Source organism: Paroedura picta, chromosome 17 (genome assembly GCF_049243985.1).
Source record: "Paroedura picta isolate Pp20150507F chromosome 17, Ppicta_v3.0, whole genome shotgun sequence".
NCBI lineage: Eukaryota > Metazoa > Chordata > Lepidosauria > Squamata > Gekkonidae > Paroedura > Paroedura picta.
The window spans coordinates 23,608,141-23,621,112 of NC_135385.1; the positions used below are offsets into that span (position 1 = coordinate 23,608,141).

At 51.3% G+C, this 12,972-nt stretch overlaps 1 protein-coding gene across 1 annotated transcript in view; it reads right to left on the reverse strand.

The window, feature by feature from the left end:
- Window positions 1–12,972, reverse strand: part of CIAO3 (cytosolic iron-sulfur assembly component 3) — a 123,202-nt gene that overhangs the window by 31,070 nt on the left and 79,160 nt on the right. The window contains exons 11-12 of the mRNA XM_077316964.1: window positions 6,586–7,056; window positions 6,016–6,071 (exon numbers count right to left, since the gene is read on the reverse strand). Coding sequence (XP_077173079.1) covers window positions 6,882–7,056 — 175 coding nt within the window. The 3' untranslated portion in view covers window positions 6,016–6,071; window positions 6,586–6,881. The remainder of the gene's footprint in view (window positions 1–6,015; window positions 6,072–6,585; window positions 7,057–12,972) is intronic.

Sequence of the window (12,972 nt, forward strand, 5' to 3'; positions counted from 1 at the left end):
AACTGACTCCTCCTCAAGAAATGGCAGCCATTTTGTAGCTGACTCCTCCCCTTGCTAAAGCAGCCATTTTGTAGCTGACTCCTCTTCTCATGGCAGCCATTTTGGAGCTGACCTTCCCTTCCTATGGCAGCCATTTTGTAGCTGACTCCTCCCCTTCCCTAGTCAGCCATTTTGTAGCTGACTCCTCCTCTTCCCTAGTCAGCCATTTTGTAGCTGACTCCTCCCCTTCCCTAGTCAGCCATTTTGTAGCTGACTCCTCCCCTTCCCTAGTCAGCCATTTTATGGCTGACTACTCTTCTCATGGCAGCCATTTTGTATCTGACTCCTCCCCTTCCCTAGGCAGCCATTTTATAGATGACTAATGACAGCCATTTTGTAGCTGACACCTCCCCTATTCTAGGCAGCCATTTTGCAGTTGAATCCTCCCCTTACTATGGCAACTATTTTGTAGCTGACTCCTCCCCTTCCCTAGGCAGCCATTTTGTAGATGACTCATGGCAACCATTCTGTAGCTGACTCCTCCCCTTTCCTAGGTAGCCATTTTGGACTTCACTCCTCCCCTTCTCATGGCAGACATTTTGTAGCTGAATCCTCTTCCTATAACAACCATTTTGGAGCTGACTCCTCAGTTCTGATTGGCTGAGGCTGGTCCTCTCACTTCCTGATTCAGTTCTGATTGGCTGGTGCTTGTGATCTCACTTACTGACTCAGTTCTGATTGGCTCAGGCAGCCAATGGCAGCCATTTTGTAGCTCACTCCTGCCATTGCTTAGGCAGCCATTTTGTAGATGACTCCTCCCCTTTTCTAGGCAGCCATTTTGAAGCTGACTCCTCCCCTTCCTATGGCAGCCATTTTGTAGCTGACTCCTCCCCTTCCCTAGTCAGCCATGTTGTAGCTGACTCCTCCCTTTCCCTAGGCAGCCATTTTGTAACTGACTTCTCCTCTAAAAATGGCAGCCATTTTGTAGCTGACTCCTCCCCTTCCTAAGGCAGCCATTTTGTAGCTGACTCCTCTTCTCATGGCAGCCATTTTGGAGCTGACTTTCCCTTCCTATGGCAGCCATTTGGTAGCTGACACCTCCCCTTCCCTAGTCAGCCATTTTGTAGCTGACTCCTCCCCTTCCCTAGGCAGCCATTTTGTAGCTGACTCCTCCCCTTCCTAAGTCAGCCATTTTACAGATGACTAATGGCAGCCATTTTGTAGCTGACTCCTCCCCTTCCCTAGGCAGCCATTTTATAGATGACTAATGATAGCCATTTTGTAGCTGACTCCTCCCCTTCCCTAGGCAGCCATTTTGTAGATGACTCATGGCAGCCATTTTGTAGCTGACTCCTCCCCTTTCCTAGGCAGCCATTATGGAGCTGACTCCTCAGTTCTGATTGGCTGATGCTGGTCCTCTCACTTCCTGATTCAGTTCTGATTGGCTGGTGCTTGTGATCTCACTGACTCTGTTCTGATTGGCTCAGGCAGCCAATGGCAACCATTTTGTAGCTCACTCCTGCCCTTGCTTAGGCAGCCATTTTGTAGATGACTCCTCCCCTTTTCTAGGCAGCCATTTTGAAGCTGACCCCTCCCCTTCCTAAGGCAGCCATTTTGTAGCTGACTCCTGTTCTCATGGCAGGCATTTTGGAGCTGACCTTCCCTTCCTATGGCAGCCATTTTGTACCTAACTCCTCCCCTTAGCTACAAAATGGCTGCCACTTTCCCTAGGTAGCCATTTTGTAGATGACTCATGGCAGCCATTTTGTAGATGACTCCTCCCCTTCCCTAGGCAGCCATTTTGTAACTGACTCCTCTTGAAATGGCAGCCATTTTGTAGCTGACTCCTCCCCTTTCCTAGACAGCCATTTTGGAGTTGACTCTTCTCATGGTGGCCATTTTGTAGCTGACTCCTCCCCTTCCTATGGCAGCCATTTTGTAGCTGACTCCTCCCCTTCCCTAGACAGCCATTTTGTAGATGACTAATGGCAGCCATTTTGTAGGTGACCCCTCCCCTTCCTATGGCAGCCATTTTGTAACTGACTCCTCTAGAAATGGCAGCCATTTTGTAGCTGACTCCTCCCCTTCCTAAGGCAGCCATTTTGTAGCTGATTCCTCTTCTTATGGCAGCCATTTTGTAGCTGACTTTCCCTTCCTTTGGTAGCCATTTTGTACCTAACTCCTCCCCTTCCCAGTCAGCCATTTTGTATCTGACTTCTCCCTTTCCCTAGGCAGCCATGTTGTAGATGACTCATGGCAGCCATTTTGTAGCTGACTCCTCCCCTTCCCTAGGCAGCCATTTTGTAACTGACTCCTCTTGAAATGGCAGCCATTTTGTAGCTGACTCTTCTTATGGCAGCCATTTTGTAGCTGACCTTCCCTTCCTTTGGTAGCCATTTTGTACCTAACTCCTCCCCTTCCCTAGTCAGCCATTTTGTAGATGACTCATGGCAGCCATTTTGTAGCTGACTCCTCCCCTTCCTATGGCAGCCATTTTGTAGCTGACCCCTTTTCTCTTGGAAGCCATTTTGTAGCTGACCCCTTTTCTCTTGGCAGCCATTTTGGAGTTGAACTTCCCTTCCTATGAAAGCCATTTTGTAGCTAACTCCTCCCCTTCCTTAGGCAGCCATTTTGTAGATGACTCATGGAAGCCATTTTGAACCTGACTCCTCAGTTCTGATTGGCTGATGCTGGTCCTCTCACTTCCTGATTCAGTTCTGATTGGCTGGTGCTTGTGATCTCACTGACTCTGTTCTGATTGGCTCAGGCAGCCAATGGCAACCATTTTGCAGCTCACTCCTGCCCTTGCTTAGGCAGCCATTTTGTACCTAACTCCTCCCCTTAGCTACAAAATGGATGCCATTTTGTAGCTCACTCCTCCCATTCCCTAGGTAGCCATTTTGTAGATGACTCATGGCAGCCATTTTGTAACTGACTCCTCTTGAAATGGCAGCCATTTTGTAGCTAACCTTCCCTTCCTTTGGTAGCCATTTTGTACCTAACTCCTCCCCTTTCGTAGTCAGCCATTTTGTAGATGACTCATGGCAGCCATTTTGTAGCTGACTCCTGTTCTCATGGCAGGCATTTTGGAGCTGACCTTCCCTTCCTATGGCAGCCATTTTGTACCTAACTCCTCCCCTTAGCTACAAAATGGCTGCCACTTTCCCTAGGTAGCCATTTTGTAGATGACTCATGGCAGCCATTTTGTAGCTGACTCCTCCCCTTCCCTAGGCAGCCATTTTGTAACTGACTCCTCTTGAAATGGCAGCCATTTTGTAGCTGACCTTCCCTTCCTTTGGTAGCCATTTTGTACCTAACTCCTCCCCTTTCCTAGTCAGCCATTTTGTAGATGACTCATGGCAGCCATTTTGTAGCTGACTCCTCCCCTTTCCTAGACAGCCATTTTGGAGTTGACTCTTGTCATGGTGGCCATTTTGTAGCTGACTCCTCCCCTTCCTATGGCAGCCATTTTGTAGCTGACTCCTCCCCTTCCCTAGACAGCCATTTTGTAGATGACTAATGGCAGCCATTTTGTAGGTGACCCCTCCCCTTCCTATGGCAGCCATTTTGTAAATGACTCCTCCTCTAGAAATGGCAGCCATTTTGTAGCTGACCCCTTTTCTCTTGGCAGCCATTTTGGAGTTGAACTTCCCTTCCTATGAAAGCCATTTTGTAGCTAACTCCTCCCCTTCCTTAGGCAGCCATTTTGTAGATGACTCATGGAAGCCATTTTGAACCTGACTCCTCAGTTCTGATTGGCTGATGCTGGTCCTCTCACTTCCTGATTCAGTTCTGATTGGCTGGTGCTTGTGTTCTCACTGACTGTTCTGATTGGCTCAGCCAGCCAATGGCAACCATTTTGAAGCTGACCCCTGCCCTTCCTAAGGCAGTCATTTTGTAGCTGACTCCTCTTCTCATGGCAGCCATTTTGGAGCTGACCTTCCCTTCCTATGGCAGCCATTTTGTACCTAACTCCTCCCCTTAGCTACAAAATGGATGCCATTTTGTAGCTCACTCCTCCCATTCCCTAGGTAGCCATTTTGTAGATGACTCATGGCAGCCATTTTGTAACTGACTCCTCTTGAAATGGCAGCCATTTTGTAGCTGACCTTCCCTTCCTTTGGTAGCCACTTTGTCCCTAACTCCTCCCCTTTCCTAGTCAGCCATTTTGTAGATGACTCATGGCAGCCATTTTGTAGCTGACTCCTCCCCTTTCCTAGACAGCCATTTTGGAGTTGACTCTTCTCATGGTGGCCATTTTGTAGCTGACTCCTCCCCTTCCTATGGCAGCCATTTTGTAGCTGACTCCTCCCCTTCCCTAGACAGCCATTTTGTAGATGACTAATGGCAGCCATTTTGTAGGTGACCCCTCCCCTTCCTATGGCAGCCATTTTGTAACTGACTCCTCTAGAAATGGCAGCCATTTTGTAGCTGACTCCTCCCCTTCCTAAGGCAGCCATTTTGTAGCTGATTCCTCTTCTTATGGCAGCCATTTTGTAGCTGACTTTCCCTTCCTTTGGTAGCCATTTTGTACCTAACTCCTCCCCTTCCCAGTCAGCCATTTTGTATCTGACTTCTCCCTTTCCCTAGACAGCCATGTTGTAGATGACTCATGGCAGCCATTTTGTAGCTGACTCCTCCCCTTCCCTAGGCAGCCATTTTGTAACTGACTCCTCTTGAAATGGCAGCCATTTTGTAGCTGACTCTTCTTATGGCAGCCATTTTGTAGCTGACCTTCCCTTCCTTTGGTAGCCATTTTGTACCTAACTCCTCCCCTTCCCTAGTCAGCTATTTTGTAGATGACTCATGGCAGCCATTTTGTAGCTGACTCCTCCCCTTCCTATGGCAGCCATTTTGTAGCTGACCCCTTTTCTCTTGGAAGCCATTTTGTAGCTGACCCCTTTTCTCTTGGCAGCCATTTTGGAGTTGAACTTCCCTTCCTATGAAAGCCATTTTGTAGCTAACTCCTCCCCTTCCTTAGGCAGCCATTTTGGAGTTGACTCTTCTCATGGTGGCCATTTTGTAGCTGACTCCTCCCCTTCCTATGGCAGCCATTTTGTAGCTGACTCCTCCCCTTCCCTAGACAGCCATTTTGTAGATGACTAATGGCAGCCATTTTGTAGGTGACCCCTCCTCTTCCTATGGCAGCCATTTTGTAACTGACTCCTCTAGAAATGGCAGCCATTTTGTAGCTGACTCCTCCCCTTCCTAAGGCAGCCATTTTGTAGCTGATTCCTCCCTTTGTAGCTGACCTTCCCTTCGTATGGCAGCCATTTTGTGTCTATCTCCTCCCCTTCCCTAGTCAGCCATTTTGTATCTGACTCCTCCCTTTCCCTAGGCAGCCATGTTGTAGATGACATGGCAGCCATTTTGTAGCTGACTCCTCCCCTTTCCTAGGTAGCCATTTTGGAGTTGGATCCACCCCTTCCCTAGGCAGCCATTTTGTAGATGAGTCCTCCCCTTTCCTAGGCAGCCATTTTGTAGTGAAATCCTCCGATTCCATTGGCAGCCATTTTGTATTTTGCTCCTCTCCTCATGGCAGCCATTTTATAGCTGACTCCTCCCCTTCCCTAGGCATCCATTTTGTAGATGACTCATGGCAGCCATTTTGTAGCTGTCTCATGGCAGCCATTTTGTATCTGACTCTTCCCCTTCCTATGTCAGCCATTTTGTAGCTGACTCCTCCCCATCCTATGGCAGCCATTTTGTATATGACTCATGGCAGCCATTTTGACATGAAGTCTGGACCCTCAAAAGCCTGCGGACCAGAAGAGTCCCAGAGAATGTTCCCCAAACTCAAGGACCATTTTAATAGGGACATTATTCGAGTCCCTCCAGCATGGCAGAGCTGCCGTTCTGACGCGGCGTCGATCGAAGAGTGCCGAATTCCTCGGGGAAGGGCCAGAGAGATGGAAACCCACCTTCAAAAGCGTATTGACCTGGGCAGAGGCTATGCTGAGCAGCGACTGCTTTACATGTTGATATTTTTGCTGAATAAAGGTTTCTATGCTGTTGTGGCGGTACCTTTTGACTTACCTTTGAATGACTGAGCCAAAACGCAGCATCGTCTTTTGCCTTCATTGTGCTTTCCCCTGGAATTGAACCCAAAAAAAGGGTCACTTGACCAACCAAGCTCCTTATCTCTGCTTGGATCTGGAATCTGTTTTTATTTTATTTATTTATTTTGAGTTAAGCACCTACATCCTCCACAGGAATACACTTCTGTGACTGAGACACAAGTGGTTGGGAAGAGGGGCTTGGATGTCTTTGCCCGCAGTCCCCACGCGAGAACGGGAAACCCACCAATTGTTGTTAGAAAGCAGGTGGGGACATATGGGGCTCTGACCTATCAGGGCTTCTGAGTGGCCACTGGAGAGCCAATTGGCTGGTCAGATCAGAATAACAGTAGTTCCGTGTGGCTTGCATTCTCTTGGACACAGTGTAAAACCAACCCCTCTTCTCCCCTGCTCTCAGGCTCCGCCTCTGGTGGTGGCCATTTTGTGCAGATTCCCCTACACTAAGGTTTTCCCATCAGGACTCTCTTTGTTTACCTCACTTTCCCTCTTTAAGTCCCTGGTCCCCACCAAACACTTGAGTTGCACTCACTGGGACAATCTCCGGAATGGCGGCTTGAGGGACGGGGGCGTCTTTGCAGCTGCTGAGGTCCCCGGCCTGTCATCCCTGGCGAGAACTTAGGATTAGACTGACCGAGCGGGACGGACAAGCGGAAACACCCGCGAAATGCAGAGCGTGCAAGGCAAAAACGGGAGCAGAGGTCAACTGACGGATTCGGCAGCCCTGCCTACGTTTCCAGAGGAGAGAGAGAGATGGCTAAGAGATGCGGACAGTCCGGAGACCTAAGAGATCCATAAGTCTCTTCCCGAGAGGGTCAGGTCAGTGGGTCAGTTCCGGGCTGGCAGGGGCCACTCACGGGCCTCGAAATATTTCTTCAGCCCCTCCAGGTTGACGGGTGGGAAGTAGGGGCCAATCCTCTTCCGGATCCACCACTTCCCCTCTCCGGCGTGCTTCCCTCCTGGGCGGCTGAACTTGTACCGGAAGTGCTCTCCCCGGACCCACCTGGGAATAGAAAACAACAGGACTTGGTTGGGTCCCAAAGAACAGAACTCAACACCTCCAGCGCTTGTTTTTATGAGCAGCAGGGCACAGTGGAGAGCCCCACACACGCTCAGCCATGAAACTCAGAGAGGAGCTACACATTCTCTCTTGGCCTGGCCTCCCGTGCAAGGCTGTTCTCTCCCCAAGGGGACAGAAGCCTGAGGTCCTATGGGGAGGATAAAAATGCACTTCTGGCTACAAATCATTCCAACTAGAAATTTAGCAACCGTGTCTGTAATTTCAGGGGTATGATCATTTAATGATTATTGGAATGCACTTTCCTTATTTCCAAGTTCTTCCGGTTTTAAAAAAGGGAGCAAGCCATGCAGGATTTTTTTTTAAAGAGGAGAGATCATTTTAACATCCACGTAAACCCTTCAACGGCCCAGTTATCCCCCTCTGAGCCACCAATGAGTCAGTAGATATCCCGCACAGTTTCATTAACAGATAAGGAACAGAACTGGTCTCTTTTACTCCTCGAAGGAGTCTCAGAGCAGCTAACAATCGCTCTGAGAGAACTGTAAATGGCCCAAGGATGGCCCCAGCTGGCTGCATGGGGCGAAGGAGTGGGGAATCAAACCCAGTTCTCCACAGTACAGGTTGCCGTTCTTAACCATGACACCTAGCAGGTATCGTCCCTCCCCCCCCCACCTGGGACTGTTTAGGGGGGCATTTGCCTCATGCTCCTGAGGTCAAGGTGGGATCAGGGCTACATAATTATTAAAGAAGGGGACTGTATAATTATAACAGATACAGTTCTCTCTGCACCAGCCAGTCAGCTTTCCAAACCAGGGAAGCCCCCGTGGGTGTCTCTGATCATAACCCCCTCAGCCTCCTGCTCAGTCCCCTCGGGGGCTCCAGCCATCTCTCCACAAGGACCCCAAGACCATCAGCCCGCCCAAGTCAGTCTTGTCCGCTCTGACAGTCAGCTGTTCTCCAGGGTACCCAGGCGGAGGTCTTTCCCATCACCGGCTGCCTGACCCACTTAACTGCCGAGGCCGGGGGTTGAACCGGAGACCTTCCGCACGCCAAGCAGAGGCTCTTCCACTGAGCCACAGACCCCCCCCCCATCCTGCTGTCCGTTGCAGTGGATTTGCCAGGCTTGGAAAGCTCTGGCCCCAAGAGAGTTGCAAGAGAAAGGCCCTCATTGAAAAGCAAAAGCAAAAAGGAGGAAAAACCGGTGGGGGGGGGGGGGGGAGAAAGTGGAGAAAGAAACATTCATCAGTCATCCAACACACTTCTGGAGTCTGCACAAGCTATTGCGGGCCACTGTTTCGGTTCCTGGTGCCCCCCTTCAACGGGAAACATGCTGACAGGGGAGGGGATCACAGCCCCACGCTTTGGAGCCGCCGCAGAGTCCTTCGCGCCGCTCGCCGGAGAAGTTAATAAAATAAGCCACCGTATAAAAATGTCAGAAGCAACTCAGAGCTCATTTGGAATTCCCTCGCTCGGCTACTCAAATACAAACAGCGCCATTGAGGGGGAGAGCCAGGCTCCGCGGTTGGGGGAGGATGGATCCCCCCTCCCCAGAAAAAAAAAGAAAACACCAGGCCTTGGAGGACGTTACGCAAGCACTGGGGACCTCTTGCTCACAGAGTCGAGAGGCCATTCACGCACTTGTGTGGCCGACAATGTGCCCGGGCGAACTCTCGCTCGGTTTGTGTGGCTGACAACGTGCCCGGGCGAACTCTCGCTCGGTTTGTGTGGCTGACAACGTGCCCAGGAGAACTGTCGCTCAGTTTGTATGGCTGACAACGTGCCCGGGCAAACTCTCGCTCGGTTTGTGTGGCTGACAACGTGCCCGGGCGAACTCTCGCTCGGTTTGTGTGGCTGACAATGTGCCCGGGAGAACTGTCGCTCAGTTTGCATGGCTGACAACGTGCCCGGGCAAACTCTCACTAGGCCAGGACTCATTAAGGACAGTGACGAACAAAAGAGCTGGCGGCCAAACCATCGCGTTGGAATTTCTGCTAGCTGTCAGGACCGAGCCACTGGCCAATTGTGGGACGGTCATGGAGATTGCAACCATTTGGAGCGAAGCGGTCAGCGAAGGAGCATCAACAAATGGATTTCAGAAGGAAGGCTGCGGGAGGTCAGGACTTGGTGGGGAACGAGAACACGAGGATAGAGTATCAGGGACACAGAGTGGCATCGGGGAGAGGCCTTTCCCAGCATAGAGACCTCAGTTGTGGGGTCTCGTGGGGAACTATACTCTCCCCATGATAATGAACATCAATATGGGACCCCTCACCCAGCTGATCTGGAGTTTGGGGCTGGGTGGTCACCACTAAGACAGTGACATCCAGCTATTTCTGCTAATGGACAGTCACCCGTTGACACCGCCAGATGATGCCGGGAGTGGATTGGCTCAAGCCGAGTAGACTGAAGTTGAATCCAACCAAGATGGAGGCCCTCTGGCTGGGGCAGCATGCAGGGAGGCGGGTGATACGTCTCCCAGCCCTGAACGGAGCCCAACTAACACCGGCACCTTTCAAAACCCTAATCCGGCTCGGATCGGCACCTCCGCTCCTCTACCCTCCAAAGAACACCAACATCATCACCCCAGCATCTGCTCAGGCTCCCGGCCCAAAGGAGGCGAAATGGGCCTTGGCCACTTTCTGCCTGGTGGAACACTCTGACCAATTGGGGTCCTGATCAGTTCCGCAGGGCCTGTAAGACGGAGCTATTCCGCCAGGCCGCTGGTCATGGCCCCGACAGACCATCCAGAAATGCTGGCCTCAGTCCCGGAAACCGAAGGAAGACCTCTTCCGGAAACATTTGCACCCCTATCTGTGTTTAATTAATTGTGGGCAAGTTAAAGGATGACTGATTATGTTTATCATGGATAGCTTTAACCGTGTTGTCATCCACCCTGCGCTATAGCGGGTGATAAAAGCAAAGATTTGGTTATTTGTTTGTTTGTTTAAAGGAAATAAATTACAGAAAGGAAATAAGAGAGATGACCGACACGGTGGCTATTGCCCAAGAGTGGGCCAGCCACCCTGCAGTTACCAGGTAGCGTGAAAAACGCCCACTCCCCCCTGTCCGTCACCTGCCCTCCCTCCACGCCCGCTCCCCCCCCCACCCCGACTTAATGACAGACATTCTGCTAGCGATTCGGAGCCCCCCTTCCATTGTAGGGCCATTAATACCCCCCTGCCCTTCCCAGCCTGGGCCCCGCAGGCCGGCCTCCCTTTTGCAAACCTGGATTCCGTCACAAGGACATTCTCTCCCAGCTGCTGTTTTAATTATCTGTGGTGGGAGGGAAGGCCCCTTCACCCCCCCCCCATTTTGAAAAAATAAAAACCAGGGGCTGAAGTGTTGCTCCCAGGGTGTTTACTTTTCGGGAGCAGAAGGTTTCCTGTTAATAATTAGAGCATTACAGAGTATCGACGTTTACGGGAGCCTGGGCAGCCCCGTGGGTTTCGTTCTGAGATGTTGCAGATTTGGGACGTGGGGCAGAGCCCCCTCCCTTCCCCAGAACACATCCATCTTCAGCAGCAGCCCTAGCTGACCGGGTGCCCCACTGGCCTCGTGGGGAGGGACCATGGAGGCGGCCTGCTCTGCTTCTGAGTTGTGTTCAGGCATAGCACCGGTGCAGGCACAACTGGGGAGCTTTAGGGGGGAGGAAGGAAACCCTTCTAATTAGCGAGCGGCCCCAGTGTCAACAGGGCTCCACCCAGACCAATGGAGCCCCCAAGGGGGCCACAGCTCCTACCAACCCCTTATCTGACATCTGTCAAGCATTCTCAGAAAGTGAGCAGGGCCAGGTAGAGCACCCCGCATGGCTTTTGACAGGCCCCTAAAGATTAGATTGGCAGGGCAGATGAAAACAAAGAGACAGGAGCTGCCGCCATGTTTGTTGTATTCTTTCTCACTCCTCTTTCCCAGTGCGTTTTCAAAATAGCACCTCGTCTCCCCTACTCTCGCACTTCCTCTAGGTGTATGCTTGGTGGCACGTTCTCCGGCAGCCATTTCGTGCCTGGCTCCGCCTCCTGGGGCAGCCATTTTATTGTTGTGCCGCCCAGCCTGTGTCAGAATTCCACAGAGGCTCACCAAAGCAAAGCGATGCAGGTCGGTCGCTCTCGGCCTGATCCACTCACGAGCTTCTTGCTATGATAAAACAGTTCCAGAGGAGAGGACCCTCAGCTTCATATAAAATGGAGACGTGTCCAATAAAATGTACCAGTCGTTGGGCGTTTGGACCCTATTCCCCAACCCGTATTTATCCGAGTGCCTCAAACTCAACAGAGACAAAATTTGAGCGGGAGAGAAACCAATTCCCCTCCTGCCTGCCAACAGCGAAGGATGGACTGTTTGTTTTAGAACGGACATTCCACAGTTTCCTTCCCCATCCCCGGATTGCTGGTGGCAGCTGCTCCGTGGAGATGCTACCCGCCATCGCCTCTCGATGACATCTCCCAACTGCAAGCGTGCTAAAAAATGAGCAGCCATCTTTTAAGCTGTTACGGGGCAGCCTCTAAATCTTCCCGACAGCTGTAATTAGTTGCAGAGAGTACAGCTGTCTCTCCGGAACAGATGAGACCTTTCGGGGGGAAAGCACAAGCTCATCCACATAACGGAAGGACAAAAGGGCCGCGGCCTGATTTCGAGGAGAAAGTCTCACAAGCTGCATAGCGGTCAGAAGAAATTCTTCCGACAATGGACTGGCTAAAGGAGACCTTGGAACTGTCTGATCAGCATGTGAACTCCCTGCCCCGAGACATGGGGGAAGCCTACTGACCGGTGGATTGGGGAACTGGGCAAATACAAGCCAGAGTGGTCCACCCAATTGGGGCCGCTGAGAAGCCAGAGCCCAGAAACACAACAGGGGAAGAAGAAGGTCCATTTGGGGAATGGGTAAGGAAGGCAGAGAGTGTGGAAGATCCTGGCGGCAAGACCTGATGGGGTGGGGTTTATTTTGGACTCATTGACCACTGCTCTTGGGCCAGCCAGCTTGTGGCTGTTTACAATAGAGATGATACCACAACAGAACACAATAATCAAAGATAAAACCCCAACCCCCTGAATAACCCTGCCCAGCTCAAACAGACTGGCCCGATTTCATGCGTCCCCCTGCACAAAACTTCCCTTCGTTTTGGGGGACCCCGGTAAATTACTCACACACCGTCATCCGCTGGCATTTAGCAGTAGGTGGACCCATCTCTAGATTGTTCCCGCACCCAACTTCAGACCCACCAACCTAACATTGTCCTTGGCCCAGTTTACGCACACTGCCCCAGGGATTCCGTGCCGGTTATCGAGCTCCCATCTATTTGTGCTGCAACGTGCCACGAGAGGGGAATCCACCTTCTGCAGGCCACAAGGTCTCCAGGGAGGGGTTCAGCCCAACCACGCTTGGTGCCCTCAGCTGCAAGGGACACACAACCCAAGCAGCTTATTCCACTTTAGATTCCCTCGGGAGCCGCAGCTGAGAAAGCAAATTTCAGATGGGTCACGTGACGCCGCTGGAAAATCCAGTATGGATTTCTTTTCTAATTGAAATCTAATTGCCCCTTTCTCACCTAAGCAAAACCACATGGGGGGGGAGGGGTGCGACAGCCGGCCCCCGTGACGGCGTGCTAAATCACTTATTAATTTTCTCTGCTGAAACGTCCAGTGTTGGGAGATTTATGGCCATGCGGTTTTATGACCCCCACCCGCCAGACCCCCACATTTTGCAAGTCGGAGTTTTGCAGAACTGCCGGCACTCGAAGTCAGGTTTCACGCTCCGATTTGGCGGCTCCCCGCTCGACAATGATTTCGTTTTTTTAATCGGTCACCTGCTTCTCATTTCATACTTATCACCCTTGCAAAATGGGGGGGGGGAACCGCTATAATTTTAGGAGTCGAAGGGGAGCGGAAAAGAATCTTGCC